Source organism: Nanorana parkeri, unplaced genomic scaffold, assembly GCF_000935625.1.
Source record: "Nanorana parkeri isolate BGI_ZX_2015 unplaced genomic scaffold, ASM93562v1 scaffold765, whole genome shotgun sequence".
NCBI classification, from domain to species: domain Eukaryota; kingdom Metazoa; phylum Chordata; class Amphibia; order Anura; family Dicroglossidae; genus Nanorana; species Nanorana parkeri.
Genome location: NW_017307033.1, coordinates 449,538 through 465,034, shown reverse-complemented (window position 1 = coordinate 465,034; position 15,497 = coordinate 449,538). Strand labels below are relative to the sequence as shown.

At 44.9% G+C, this 15,497-nt stretch overlaps 1 protein-coding gene across 1 annotated transcript in view; it reads left to right on the top strand.

Annotated features, from left to right (window-relative positions):
• Positions 1-6,768: 6,768 nt before the first annotated feature.
• PRMT2 (protein arginine methyltransferase 2) overlaps positions 6,769-15,497 on the top strand; it is a 15,297-nt gene continuing 6,568 nt past the window's right edge. Inside the window, exons 1-4 of the mRNA XM_018564611.1 lie at positions 6,769-7,030; positions 10,080-10,268; positions 10,352-10,513; positions 12,213-12,377. Of these exons, the coding sequence (XP_018420113.1) occupies positions 6,821-7,030; positions 10,080-10,268; positions 10,352-10,513; positions 12,213-12,377 (726 nt within the window). The 5' untranslated portion in view covers positions 6,769-6,820. The remainder of the gene's footprint in view (positions 7,031-10,079; positions 10,269-10,351; positions 10,514-12,212; positions 12,378-15,497) is intronic.

The following is a 15,497-nucleotide window of genomic DNA, read 5'->3' as shown; positions in this document are numbered from 1 at the left end:
ATAAAATCTGATTTACTCCAAGATGTAAAAGACTTGAGCTCACTTTTAATAGGTTCTACACTGAGTGGCCAGATTATTATGACCACCCCATCAGTACTTCGTTGGGCCACGAGAAGACTCCACGAGATGACTTCGTTGGGCCACCTTGTGACTCCACGAGATGTTGAAAGGTGATGCGAGGAATCTGACACTGCACTGTTGCCCTTCTGTTGTCTTGTACCAGTCTTGCCACTCTCCGTTCTGCCCTAACATTGACTAGTCCCTGACGGCCACAATTCGCACGTTCAGACCCAGATTTTCGGCTGACAGTCCAGTCTTTAAACACTTTAACAACAGCTGCTCTTGAACATTTAACAAATTCTGCTGTTTTGCTGATACTCGCTCCATGGCTCCGAGCGCCAACAATCATCTCACGTTCAAAGGCTTTCAAATTGCGTTGTTTACCCATATCTTCAGAAAAAAAATCACTTCTACTGTCGTGGTAAACAACCTGCTTCCCTATTTACAATGGTCTGGCCCTCTAGCAACATCAGCGCAAAATTATAGCTAATTATAGCTAATTTGCCTACAAACGTCAGGTGGTCATAATAATGTGGCCACTCAGTGTATACTGAATAAGCGGTAAAGAAATTTGAGCTTTCATTCCTTAGTTTGGTCCCTTCTCCTTACTTTGTATAACTGCTAAAATGAGGAGAAAAATCATCTTCAGTGATGTCATGGAATTGTTTCCCCTTTGCCCCAGTATGAGTCTGTTATCAGTCACCATAATATAGTGGTGGGAGTGGGCATAGCTGCATAGTATCTGAGGGTTTCAGGCATTGAGTTTGGAAATGTGCTCTCCCATTGCAGAGAAAGTTCACAGGATTGCGAGTTATGTTTAGTGATTACAACAGCTAATTATTTGAAGAAAAATAGCTTTTAATGGTTATAATAACAGTCTGTGCTGACACTATTCACTTGTGATTTTATATGATAATTTAGTAAAGGTGCCCAAAGATATTAGATAGCAGCCCCCGACTGTCATTTCCATCTAAGCTGCCACTGGCTCATCTGGGACTATTTACAAGCAGTGGCATAACAATCACCATAGCGACCCAGGCTATGGGGCCCGGGGCACAGGGGGGCCTGGCCAGGACATCCCCCTGATGCCGTGCTGGCCGCCTGGGTCGCTATGGCATCTCAGGCTGCTGGCTCTTATTTGCGCCTGTGAGGAGGAACATGCCGCTATTCACATGTGCACAGGCGCGTTCCTCCTCACAGCCGCTGCTGAATCAGTGACAACCAGCAGCTTCGGAGGAGGTGGCTGGGCCCGTCATCGGCAGCGATGGAGGAGGGGGGCCCAGTGATCGAGTAAGCGGGGCTTAGCGATGGGGGAGGCGGGGCCCGACTATCGAGGAGGTGGGCCCCAGTGACAGAGGAGGTGGAGCCCGCAAGCGATCGTTGAAGAGAAGGAGGCGGACAGAGGATCAGAGCAGACAGGTAAGAGGGCTTGACCACCCATCTGAGACCCGGCAGAGCCCACCATAGAGAGTCTATGGGGGGCTCTGCAGGGTCACCCTCAGGTGGGCTGTGTGGGATTTCAGGTGGGCTTAACTAGAAATCACAGGGCCCTATAAAAATGTTTGCTATGGGGCCCTGTGATTTCTATAGTTGCACCCCTGTTTACAAGGTGTGTGTTAGGTGGGTCCTGATTAAAGTAGACCTTTACCCCCTTCATTAAAAATCACAGCAGCATGCAGCTCTGCATGCAGCTCTAAAATCATCTTACATTCATTAGCTAAACAAACTTGTTTTTCATTTACTTACAAATAGAGTTCATCTACTTCCTAGTCCACTTCTGGCACAAATGCTGTAATGTGCCCAAGCGTTGCATCCTGGGAAGGTTACATCAGCAGAGCATTGCTGGGAAATCTCATCTGTAATCTCACAGGATCTCAGGGAAAGACATTTTCCTCCCCTGAGATGATGTACATGGTCACATATCCTAGTCACATGTGCCAGAGTTCCAGGAAGTACATGGAGAGCAGGTAACCTGCCCTTAGTTAACATGACCACTGTCAGAATACTGGGGAAGAAAAGAGAAATAAGGAGCAAAGAATACAAAGCCGGCAATTATCTAGAAGTATGTGTTTGTAGATTGTCATTACTAAACATTTCTAAAGGTGTGCTTGTTATTATTTTAAAGATATGGTTAAAGGTCCACTTTAGGTCACCTGACAAAAGGAGTTAAGCATTAGTAAGGAAGGTGTGCGTTGCAGCATTAAGGATCATACATTTTTAAAGGAAACTTGTAAGTATAGAGTGCCATTGTTGGCCTCTCTTGCAAGTGTTAGTTGCCTGGCTATTGTGCCAACCCTTTTGCTGCAATACCTTCAGTCCCTGACCCAGAAGCAGTATACAGTTAAAGAACTCTGAACATAAAAAACGTACCCATGCAGTGGGGTTGCCCCCTCATTGCAAAGGTTAAGTGTTTGGTTTGTCTAGCGGGCTCAAGTAAAGAGGTTTTACTCACCTGATCCTCGGTCCTGCAGAGGTCAGCGCTCACCTCTCTCTCCCTTCACTTCGACTACAGAATGACCCTTGTTGTGCCGCCCCATTGGGGCATAGAAGTTTAATGTAGATAGAATTTATATAGTGTGTGTTTTCCCTATACCTTTTTCTATGGACGTTTTTATATGTATAGTTCACATGCTGCCATCTAGTGGCCTTTTGTGACATTGCACCTGTTTTTCTGTATTCCTTTCCTCATGTGATGACATTTCCTCTGTATGTAAGCCCCACCCTTCTTCTTGTTGGTCAGTATTTCCTGTGTCATGGCCACAGCTAACAGCCACATGTAATCAGGACACATGTACTCTGCATAGTACCCTAGGAAAGGCATCATCTTTTGACCGCGTAATACTGAAAACCATCCATCTGCTTTATCCTTTGTTTGATGTGCAGAATAAAGCAACCTTTGTGGATGAAACGGTATTGGTGAGTTCAGCTATCTGACAATGAATGTCCTCAGTGATTGAATCTACTTATACAGGCCAGGCAGGCCAGGCATAGAGGTCTCACAAGGGATAAATCGCTATCACAACAATCGGAGTCAGAATACTTGTCATCCTCACATCTAATACATGTCAATGGGCACTGATGTCAGTAATCCTTAGACCTCCAGTGCCAGTGCAAGATGAGGCTGCGGCGACCAGTCTAGCAGTCAGTATGGGGGGTAAGTTTTTTTTATGTTTCTGGAGTTCTTTAACCAGTTGCCATCAGGCCACAGTTTAAGCTGACAGGAAATAAAGGAACATTTGCAAAAGGGATACAGACAGAAATAAAAACCTAACTGGGGCTCTGGCCTTTTATTCTGACTCTGATTGTTGTATTAGTGATGTATCCCTACCTCTATGCCTGGCCTGTATAAGCAGACATAATCACTGCAGACAATTCTTATCAGATAGCTGAACTCACCAAATACCTTTTTTTTTTATCCACAAAGAGCTTGATTCTATGCAGCAGACAACAGGATTCAGCACATGAATTAACAGACGATATTTGAAGGTCAGAAATGGTAATGTTTCCAAGCATGCAAGCAGATTACTATGTGGCCATGTTACTGTCTTACATTTTGATGCCAGAAAACAACAAGTTATGAAGAAGGGGAAATACCTCATAGATGGGATGGAACACAGAAAAGGTGGTGCAATAACCCAAAACGACCACAAGATGTCAGTATTATTTCTGTGTTGCTGTTGGAGAGTTCTATACACTTCCTGTCATGTAAAATATTTTAAGGACAGGAAGTAGGGGGAAATCTCTGTGAGGAAGCCATGGGAAGCAGCACATAACCTGGTAGGGGTTCTAACCCTTCCACACTCTAGAAAGGAAAAAAAATATCAGCTGCCCGTACACTTTAAATTACAAACGTCACTGGCAAGGAAGGGATTGGGATGGTGTAGACACATTGATAATGCAATGGTTAACATAACAGACACGGTTACTTGATTACACTTCTCGCTTTCCTACATCAAATGAACTCATGATGATGAAACTACAAGTCCCGAATTGCATTGCGCCCAGAACGGTGAACCCCGAGCATGTGACCAGTGACGTCCCTGGACATCTAGCTGTGTGATAAGGAGGGTGTACTACTACCTCTGAGCGGTATGGTAGGAGGGTGTACCACTGAGCTATGGTGGGTGGGGGTTGCTTAGCCGTGTGTAGGATGTAGTAGACTCGTCGGAGTGGAGGTGACAGCTTAGTGTGAGCCGGTGATCGATCAAAAGTTCGAACTTATCGAGTTCTGGGACCGCATTTGTTTGCACACAAAACTTCTTCTGCACGAGCGAACACCGGAGGCAGCAGGAAGCAGCTTTATGTCAGAAGAGATAAGAGGAGAAGGGAAGTGGTCACAGGTAGGAAGTGTCATGATGAAAGGAGGAGCGCGCCGTGATCGAGCAGATAAGACACATGTCCTGACAGTGATGGATTACCCATGTCTGTCCTCATGCCTGGGGGAGAGCTGATCTATGATTATCAGTGGAGGGGGAGTGCAGCAAAACAATATACGGGAGGCAAGATACTTGCCAGGAATGTGTGCAGCAAGTTAGAAAGAATTACAATGTAACCCTGCCACACGTTTCTGGCAAGTTATCCTTGCTATCTGGGAGTGCATTGTCCTTGTATTGGGGACAGTAGCAGCTGATTGTCCTGTCACTGCAGAACAGTTGCAGCCAATGTCCTTCTATTAGGGAGATCACTAGGAACGTGTACAGACGAGGGGGTATTATTATTATTATTATTAGAGCTGCAGCTAACGATTATTTTCAAAATCGATTAGTTAGCCGATTATTAAGTTCGATTAATCGGATAAAAAATAAAAAAATAAAATAAATTTTAAAAATTGCTCCAGTGATAGGACTACTAGTTTGTATTGAGATGGTAGTCCATCACAGGAGCAAGCTTGGAGCGGTGGAAGTAAAAAAGAAAAAAAAAAAAGAAGTGTGGTGTGCAATATAGTGAAATGAAAAGTGTAAAATTATACAGCAATGAATGCAGAATGGCACCGGCTATAGAGGACTACAAAACCCAGCAATACATTATACAGCGCAATGCGGAATACCTCCAGCTATAGAGGAGTACAACACCCAGCAATAGTACATTATACAGCACAATGCAGAATACCGCCAGCTATAGAGGAATACAACACCCAGCAATAGTACATTATAGCTGGTGGTATTCTGCATTGCACTGTATAATGTACTATTGCTGGGATTTGTAGTCCTCTATACAGCGCAATGTAGAATACCACCAGCTATAGAGGAGTACAACAAATCCCAGCAATAATACATTATACAGCGCAATGCGGAATACCACCAGCTATAGAGGAGTACAAAAAAATCCCAGCAAAACATTATACATACAGTGTACAATGTATTGCTGGGATTTGTATTCATATGTATAATATACAGCACAATGTACCATCAGCTATAGAGGAATACAAATCCCAGCAATACATTATAGAGCACCATGTGGGGGGGAGGGAGTTCAGGCTTACCTGAGCAGTCTTCCAGCAACTTGTTTCTGAGATCGGACCTGTCTATCGGCGGCTGTCATCCCCCCACACCTGCTCCTCCCTACTTCTTCTCCCTGCGTCCCTGTGCGATCGTGGATTTGGGCGGGCGGTGAGCGTGAGGAGGTGGAGCGTGGATGCGGGTGGATCTGGCAGCGGCGAGCGTGAGGTGGGGAGGAGGTGTGGCGCGCAGCTGTGTGGAGCCGTGAACAGGGCCAACAAATCGGAAGCCGATTAATCGATGATTGAAAAAGTTGACAACTTTTTCAATAATCGATTATAATCGATTATGTCGATTAGTTGTTGCAGCCCTAATTATTATACAGGATTTATATAGCGCCAACTGTTTGCGCAGCGCTTTAAGTTTCAATCAGGAGAGGGAGAAATCAGGTAGATGTCCAAAACCCACCACATGCTCCAAGACAGGGGGGATCCCTCAGGCTGCAGGAGATTGCAGTATTGAAGATAGTATGATAACAAACCTGTCCTGGACCTAGAAGAGATGAGGGAGTAGCTGAGTCTGGAGGTAGATAAGTGTTCTTGTTCAGCACCTCCGTGTAGTTTGTCAGAGAGGTCTCTTAGAATTGTAAAACGTATTCAAGTAACACAATTCCATCCATCCTTGTAGCACCAAGATGAAGACGCTATGGAGAGCCACCATCAGAAATAGATGACATGGAAGGACAGGAGCAGTGTGGAGATAGTTTGAAGGAGCACAGAAAAGCAGAGCTGGAAGTTAGACGAATGACAGAAATGGAAGACAACGAAAGTAAAATTAAAATGGAGTCAGCTGCTACTGGTGACAATAATAGCCAATCCTGTTCTATGAAGGACACACACAACAAGCTACGTGACTGTGCTGTAAAATCACTGGAAATACACAACGACTGCCAGATAATGAGAATGATGGAGCTAGAAAGGGGTTTACGGGATTTTGAAGTTGAGGGGAAGGTGGGATATGCAGAAGGTTCCACTGAGACCCACATAAATAATGATGGAGAGAAACAACTGGGCAGGGATCCAGCTATCTGTAGCACAGAGGAGGGGAATCAGAATCCAGAGAGCTGCGGGAAGGGGTGTCTGTGCCATTGTAGAACAAACGTGATGGAAAATGATCCACTACCTTGTGCGGAAGCAAAGAAGGCTGCAGATCTTTGTGGGTGTAGAATGTACAATGCACGCACTCATCCCACTGACAAGACATCAAGTCAGGTGTTTGGGGATCCACCTATTTACTTGGCAAGGCAACCTGGCAGGGGAGAGATGGAAAGTGATCTTTGGTCGGCAGAACATGAAGACCAAGGTGACAATCTATGCGAAAGCAGTCATGGTGAGTCGTATGAGCAGCTTCCAGACATAGCTCGCTTGCGGATCTCCTCTACCATGGGCGATATGGAGCATTATACCTATGAAGATTGCAGCCCAAGTGAATTTGTTATGATGTGCGACTTTGTGGCTGCTGAGGAAACACAGGTATGGAGGGCAGGCTTATTTCCTGTACAGAATATATTTTTAGGAACATAAGTGCTTGATTTATAAACAATTTGCAAATGTGTTCAGTGCGAATAGAGGCGAAAAACAAACCAGGGCTGGTAATGATTCAAATTAGGTGTTCGATTAATCAAATTTTTTTTCTAATCGATTAATTATAACGCACATACAGATCCAACTACATTGGCCTATTCACATACAGCACGACAATGAAGTAATAAAATGAACTAGGATCACACTAATCCAGCACGTTATTAATCTCACGTGCCCCACTCAATATGGCCGCCGCTTGAGTGGGGCAACTCAGAATAATAACGTGCTGGATTAGTGTGATCCTAGTTCATTTTATTACTTCATTGCTGTGCTGTATCTGTATAGGCCAATGCCTTGGCTGGCGCTCGTGCAGAAAGTTTCTTGGGCAAACTCACCGGCCCAAGTGGCTCCGTCGGCTAACGAAGGGGGGAGGAGTCCGGTGACGTCACGGACATCGACGTCACCGGACTCCTCCCCCCTTCCCTTCGTTAGCCGTCACGGACATCGGCGCCACCGGACTCCTCCCCCCTTCCCTTCGTATGCCGACAGAGCCACTTGGGGAAGGGGGGAGGAGACTGGTGACGTCGATGTCCGTGACATCACCGGATCGCCGACGGGACTCCCGGAAGGCGGCGGAGAGGTGAGTGTTTTCATTAGCGATCAAAATAATTTTAATCGATCAAAATGTTTAACGATTAATCGAGAAATGAATCTTTAATTTCCACAGCCCTAATATTTTCTTTTCATGTTGAAGGTAATGTAAAACTCATTATGGCCACTAGATGGAGCTGAGAAGCATAGGGAATATGTATTTCCCATGCTCCATCTAGTGGCCATAATGCAATTTTACATGACCTTACTTTCAATCTGAAAAGAAAATATACTAGGAGCGTTTATTTTTTGCCTCTGTTCGCACTGAGCAAACGTTCACAGAGACTCGCAGGGTGAACGGCTCTGCAAATTGAAGAGACCTTAAAGTATTATTTATTGATACCTTAGCCACTGGGAAATTTCTACTTTTATCTCGGTGTTTTTAAACAATGTATTTGTTGATAAGGATATTAAAGTGTAACTCCAGTTAGTGAGGAAGTGTTAGAACCTCTACCCGTTTTTTTTGTGGCTGTCTGTGGTCTTGCTCAAGAGATTTTCCCCATGTCCTGTCCCAGTGACAGCATTATGGGAGTATGTAAAATGGGGACACAAACAGTAGCAAAAAGTTGGCAGGGGTACTAGCCTTCTCCTAATCTGATATGAAAAGACTGTTTTATTGCTGTCTGTACCCTTGTGGTGGTTTGATCCTCATTCACTGTCCTGGTAGCAATTTTTCCACTAGAAGCAGGAAAAGAGAGGAAATGGTACTAACTTTACAGCACTTGCCAGCCACTGCATCACTCTATGGCACACAGTGAGGACTTAGTGGCCAGGGGGGTGGAACTACAGCACCCAGCAAGGAACATGACAGACGGGTAAGTTTTCTTGTTCTGCCTTTGCTAAGTTCTTTTCGGTGACCGTGTAGCTTTAACGAGGATTAGAATTAGTGGCAGGCAACTAGTATTTCCAGAAGGAGGTTAGCAGTGGCAGCTTTTATCAGCACAGGCCTTCTTTAAGGTCCTCTAGTATTGCTTAGAAATTGGATCAAATATGTCACAAGGAATAATACTTGTGTGAGAACCTTTTAGATGCCTGGTTCTCAGCTAATGGGTCACGACCCAAAAGGGGATCTTTTTCAGTGGATTGCAGCGTCCCTGCATAGAGCGGCTCTCCTTCAGCAGGGATACAGAAAGGGGACTTCATACTGGCAGCGTGCAGGAGACACTGTATTGTGAAACAGTCCCCTCTCTCCCCAGGCCCCCTACTGAAGTGATGGGGTCTGGGGAGAGAGGGAACTATTTCATCACTTTCGGGCCGCAGAATAATCCGACAATTAAGTTAAAGTCCCGGCCTGCACTATCCTCTACAGTGCAGCAAATGTTAATCCGCCCCAGCGCGGAGGATTGATATCAAATAGGCCGGATAGTTGTATGTCTGTGCCAGAGGAAGACTGCTGGGAGATCTGCACATTACCTCATCTGACTGCTGAGCTGAGCATGGTGTGTAGTTGCTGCAGCAGAGCTAAGGATGGGGGTGCTGAGACTTTTCCAATAACATTGGAGTATTAAATCATAAAATACATAGTGTACAGTCAGTGTATGGAGATGTACTTTTTTTTCTGCTACATATGCTTAACCAGTTAACCACTTATGCTAGTCCTATATTCTACATCCCTGGTTCCCAACTGGTGGGTCATGACCCCATGTTTAGTGGGTTGCCGTGTGCCTTCCACTGCGCTAGGTGAGAGGCTCCTCCGCCTTCCCCTAGCGCAGCACTGTCAGTTGTCATGCCGAGCAGACATTCAAAATATGCTGCCCAGCGCCGAGTGTCAGCTTGAGGTGCGGTGGGCTCACAGTGGACCCCAGGCTGAGGATGCACTCCAATTCTCAAAGGGTAGGGAGACTGTGTGGTTCTTAAAAAAAAAAAAAATAGTGAGTGTGTGTCTGTCAGTGTTTTTGAAGGCCCATGAACACTAGTACAGTGCAATAATCACGCAGTCCCGTGCAATTAAAGCACTGTACTGCGTAATCGCTCCTTCTTGAGTAGGAGGTGCATTGCATTGCCATTCATTTGAATGGCACCCAAATGTATCACCCACACCGGAACACGCATTACTGCAATGCCGTGGATTCCAGTGCTGTGCGATATGGGTTGTGACTTATTGACCAAGGACAAATGTGGTTACACAGGTTGAGAACCAATGCTTTAGATAACAGATCCCATTCTCAGACTCTAGGGTTGTGGTCAATATGCAGAAACTAATGCACAGCCCAGAAGTCAGAGAACAGTAACTTTTTACATTGTGGCTTCTCACATAGACCGTGTGACACTTAACAAAAACTAATTTTGATTGATTTTTAGACATCTAATTGTCTTTCTGCCTGTGGTCTTTGTCTTTCCTGAGCAGTTAAGTGTTTCTTGTGGGGACCGGGTTCTCCTCCTGTCTGCAGTGACGTCGGATTGGTGCTGGGTTGAACATAATGGTAATTGCGGGTATGTGCCAGCCAGTCATTTGCACAGAGTAAATGATGAAGAAGACACAGAAGACGATGACCCTTGGCAGGATGAGGAGTATTATGGGAGCTACAAGACTTTGGTGAGACCTTTGGCGGTCCTTATTGATCAGATAATTTGGTGTGTGCATCAGTCAGACTTTTCACTTCCGTCTATTTCACACAGAAACTACACTTGGAAATGCTGTCTGACCAACCTCGTACCCAGACATACAGAAATGTTATACTACAAAACAAATCAGCACTGAAAGGGAAGCGAATCCTGGATCTGGGATGTGGAACCGGAATAATAAGTTTTTTCTGTGCACAGCTGGCACAACCAGATGTTGTGAGTATTAGAATAGTGTATTTCTAGTGTAGTGTATAAGTAACATTGTGTTTCTGGTTTATTCAGAAATGGGTGATCATTAAGCAGCACACATTCAAGAAAGTTTGATTGCACAATCCCCTTTAGATTTATGAACAACTATGCAATGTGAGCACCCGCCAAAACAATCCAGTCCATTTATATCCCTTTGGGTAGGCACTGAAGGAGATTATATGTGCAGTTTTCTGGCTAGTTTGCCAGTGGTGGGCTTCATTGCTACATACAGAAATCCCAGAAGAGGTGCGGTGGTTCATAATGACCACTGGGATGCTTTTCCACTGCAGTAGATTACTGGCACAATCTTTTATTTCCTTCAGGTTTTATTCCCATTGGAGAAGGATTACTCTCCCCAGTGGACTCTCCATATATTTTACACTACAGATATTTCAGAAGGAGCAGTGAGACGATGGCATAGTTGGTAACTTTGTTGTAGAGAAGTTACTCCTTTAGTCCCCAGGGTGAAGAGAAGCCAGCGGGTGACAGCCCACTGGTGTTGTGCAATATTTGTTTTCATGGGTTATGTGGTATCTGATTGGACCACGTGTTTTATTAGTGCATTAAAAGGGTAATTAAAAAAACAAACAAACAGAGTTTTAAATGAAGTTTCTCCAAGAACTTTAGATTATTTAGTATAGAAAACCAGAATTGTCGTACTTTTCTCTGAGTCCATTGAGGGACACAGGATTCGGGAAACAACTGGGTCATACTGCAGGGGGATTGGACACTGGCAAACAAAAAAACCTGTAGACCAGTTCCCATGACTAGTATGCTCTTGTTCTGTAGCAAAGCAATGCCAAGAGCATCTTGGAAAAAGATTTTATGATGAGGACAAAAATTCTATTTCCTCTGTCATCAATTCAGGATTCTGTACACATCTGGGACTTCCAAAAGCATTCCAACTGAGGAGTGAGCAGCACAGGCTAAGGCTAAAGGAGAATTATGAGGCGAGTGATTTTCACTCAGCCTCATAATCTGAGCCGACCTGTGACAATGAAACTGTCACACGTCGGCTCACTAGATCGGGAAGTGAGCGAACACACACCGGCGCTCGCTCACTTCTCCATCTATCCCTGAAGAGAGCCGTGACTGTCACTCACAGCTCCCTGCAGGGATTCCCCCCCCCCTCCCCTGTCCGATCCACCAGCGCTTACTGGCGGAACGGACGGGGGCGGGTACAGCTGGCTGTGCCTCTAGATAGGCAGAGCCAGCTGTCACTCACGCAGCTGCGTGGAACCAGACAGAATTGTTGTGATCCGCTCTGGCTGCGGCGTCTCAGTATACCGCGAGTTGTAGCTCACGGTATACTGAGCTTTGGGTGACGGGAGGACGCTAGTTTGTGTCCTCCCATTACCCTTAGGAGAACTATGGGGAAAGCCCTGACCCCATAGTTCTCCTTTTTAAGTCTTGAATTCAGCGGAGCTAAAGAAAGACATTCATCCTCCTTGGACACTAGGACAAATTGAAGCATGCTGGTCATAAGAGGGGCTACACCCCATAGGGCTGGCCTACGATATTTTGTTTGCCAGAATGTTTGTCCAATCCTTCTGTAAGTGGCAGTATAAACCAATTGTTCCTAAAATCCTGTGTCCCTCAGAGGAAGAGAGAGATATTGGTGTCGCCTGTCTGTGTATGAAAATATTCAGCACGGTCTTCTTCACAGGTGTATGCGGTAGAAGCGAGTGATATTGCTGAACAAACAAGGAGATTAGCGGAAGAAAATGGACTCTTGGGGATCGTTCAGGTTATACATCAGAGGGCAGAAGAGCTGACGTTACCTTCCAAGGTGGATGTCCTTGTGTCTGAGTGGATGGGAACCTGTCTGGTGGTATGATAGTACTAGATACTAATTATTCTGCACATTTTAGACTTTTTCTACCTTTGTACTTAACCCCTCACCTTTTAAAGGTTTATTCTTCATTCTCAGAACCTAATTTGGTTAACCCCTTCATGACTGAGGCCTTTTTTTCATTTTCTGCACCCATGTTATATTCCACATTTTAGGCCTGAAAATGACGTAAAACCCCCCAACATTATATATTTTCTAAATGCCAAGACACTATAGAATAAAATGGTGGTAGTTGCAAATTTTTATGTTGCACAATATTAGCGCAACTCCTTATTAAACCCCAACATTTTTTTACTTTGAGTGCTATCACATAGGGGGGCTTACAAGCCCCCCATGTGATAGCAGATGGTGGTGACAGGTACTCTTTAAGGTGATGCTGGGGGTCCAAAAGACACCAAGGAAGCCGGTCCCGGAGGAGGGGCAACAGAGCCCGGGAAGCACGGCGGCGGTGTCCGGCGCGGGGGGCGGCCCCTTCTACGGGACACAGAAGTGATCTGGCGACAGGTAAGTCGCCAGAATCGCTTCTGTTGTAAAGCCGACAGTCGGGAGTCTGTTTAAACAGCCCAGATGCTGGCGACGTACACTGTACGTCGTCAGTCACGAAGGGGTTAAAGCAAATTAAGAAAATGATTAACCCTTGCAGTAGGGCTACCCCTGCACTGCAAAAGGTTAACTGCTTGTGTGTGTCTAGGAAGGAAAATAAAAGTTATGTTCACCTGATCCTAGGAGCTGGCTTGCTCTTAGCTTCGGGGTCTCTGGAGCCTCTCTCCCCCTCCACTGCAGCATTCTAAGGTCCTGCAATCATCACGTTCTATACAGTGTATAGAATGTGAGGATGCCAAGGCCCATACCATCACTGCAGGAGGGTAGAAGGAGACAGGCAGGAAGGAGCGTTGTCACAGCCGGCTGGCTCAGAGGATCAGGTGAGTAATAACTTTATTTTATTTTCATAGACCAAAATGAGCACCTTACGCTCGCAGTACAAGGGTAGCCCACTGCAGGGGGTTAATAATAGTTTTCCCCCGGAGTTCTGCTTTTATGTTTATGATAGATCTTAGTATGTTTTTACCAGAACTGGTGTAACTCCCAGTGACCATGGCTAAGAAATGACAGTACATACTTATGTTTTGGAATTTATCTCCAGTGAAGTCAGAAGATGCATAGCTTGCCCTAAAGTCACATTTTACTGAAGCTTTCTAGCGAGAACACAACACGGCGTCAAAGGAGAATGTGTCATGGCGTCAATGCCTCTTTACTACTTCCTATGGCTGGAACACAATTTCATTTCAGAGCTGCTCTAAAACAATAGAAACAAACTCGAGTTTACTTACATTTGCCTTCCAATCAGATATAAAAGACACCAAGTAATCCAACTCTGTATTTATTAATTCACCATTAAAAGTATTAGGCCACTGAGTATCCCCTATACAGCAGAGCTCGGATGGGGAGGGAGACACAGCACAAGTAAAAAATCATGTGCTAATCAAAAGAATGCTGATAGGAGGAGAGAACACATTGACAGCGATTAACTTGTCATATAGAGTGGAAGGTATATCAGCCCAATGGAACAATGTCCACCTTTAAACAAAAAAACTATACCAAAAACCAAGATACCCAGACTTCAAGAATTATGTACAGAGAAAACGTTTATATATACACTGAGTGGTCAGATTATTATGACCACCTGACGTTTGTAGGCTAATGAGCTATAATTTTGCGCTGAAGTTGCTAGAGGGCCAGACCATTATAAATAGGGAAGCAGATTGTTTACCACGACAGTAGAAGTGATTTTTTCTGAAGATATGGTTAAATAACGCGATTTAACAGCCTTTGAACGTGGGATGACTGTTGGCGCTCGGAGCCATGGAGCGAGTATCAGCAAAACAGCAGAATTAGTTAAATGTTCAAGAGCAGCTGTTGTTAAAGTGTTTAAAGACTGGACTGTCAGCCGAAAATCTGGGTCTGAACGTGCAAATTGTGGCCGTCAGCGACTAGTCAATGTTAGGGCAGAACGGAGAGTGGCAAGACTGGTACAAGACAACAGAAGGGCAGCAGTGCAGTGTCAGATTCCTCGCATCACCTTTCAACATGTCGTGGAGTCACAAGGCGGCCCAACGAAGTCATCTCGTAGAGTTATCTCGCGGCCCAACGAAGTACTGATGGGGTGGTTAGAATAATCTGGCCACTCAGTGTATAAAGCTTATAGCATTCCCCATCCCATAAACTAGTATGTGAAACCACACTAAATAACAAAGATGAGTCAAAATATAGCTATTGTTAGTTTATTAGAAAGAGGCAAATATCTCCTCAAGCCATTAGATAAAAAAGTTAAAATATTCAAAAATATTCCTTCCACATATCCTGAAACAGACCATACAATAGATAGATATCATTATGTAACATGTCACAACTTGAAGAGTTCCTTACTATAGATCAATCAATCAGATGTGTGCACATGGAGTTCTGCTCCCACATGCTTGTGAGGAAGACTGATGGCTCCAAGTAAGGTGTCATCTCCAATGGTTCAGCAGCCTCAATGAATGAAGGTGAGAACAAACTAAGCTGATCTCTGGGGAGTCAGAGCTGTGTGAGAGGAAGCTGATGAGAAATTGGAGAACCCGGATGTTTTGACTGCCTATCACTTTTTTGGAGGCTTTAAAATACCAAGACAGTACAAATAAAGAAGTGGGAATGACAACTTCTGGCAAGGTGGTATCTCTTCAGTGGTGCTGCAGGTTCTATAGGCATCTGCCTTTTTTTCTTTGACTGTTCTGCTGAGTTTTGTTCATTCTAATATAGAAGTGAATTGGGTCATTGTGGTCCAGTATTGACATTGTGGATTTATGGGAGCAGTAATTCATTCCATCAACCCTTTCGCTGCCACCACCGTAAGGCTTACGGCGGAACAAAAGTGTTTCCGGCTGGCCAGCTCAGTATGCCTTACGTCAGTGGCATTTACAGTTCTGCTATAAGCTCATGGTCGCTTTAGGGACCATGAGCTTATAGCAGAACTGTTCCCCAGACTGTGCCCTTCAAATTAATGATGACCGATATTAGCAAAAATATCGGGCGCCCCCCTCCCCCACCCCCCGCCGGCAA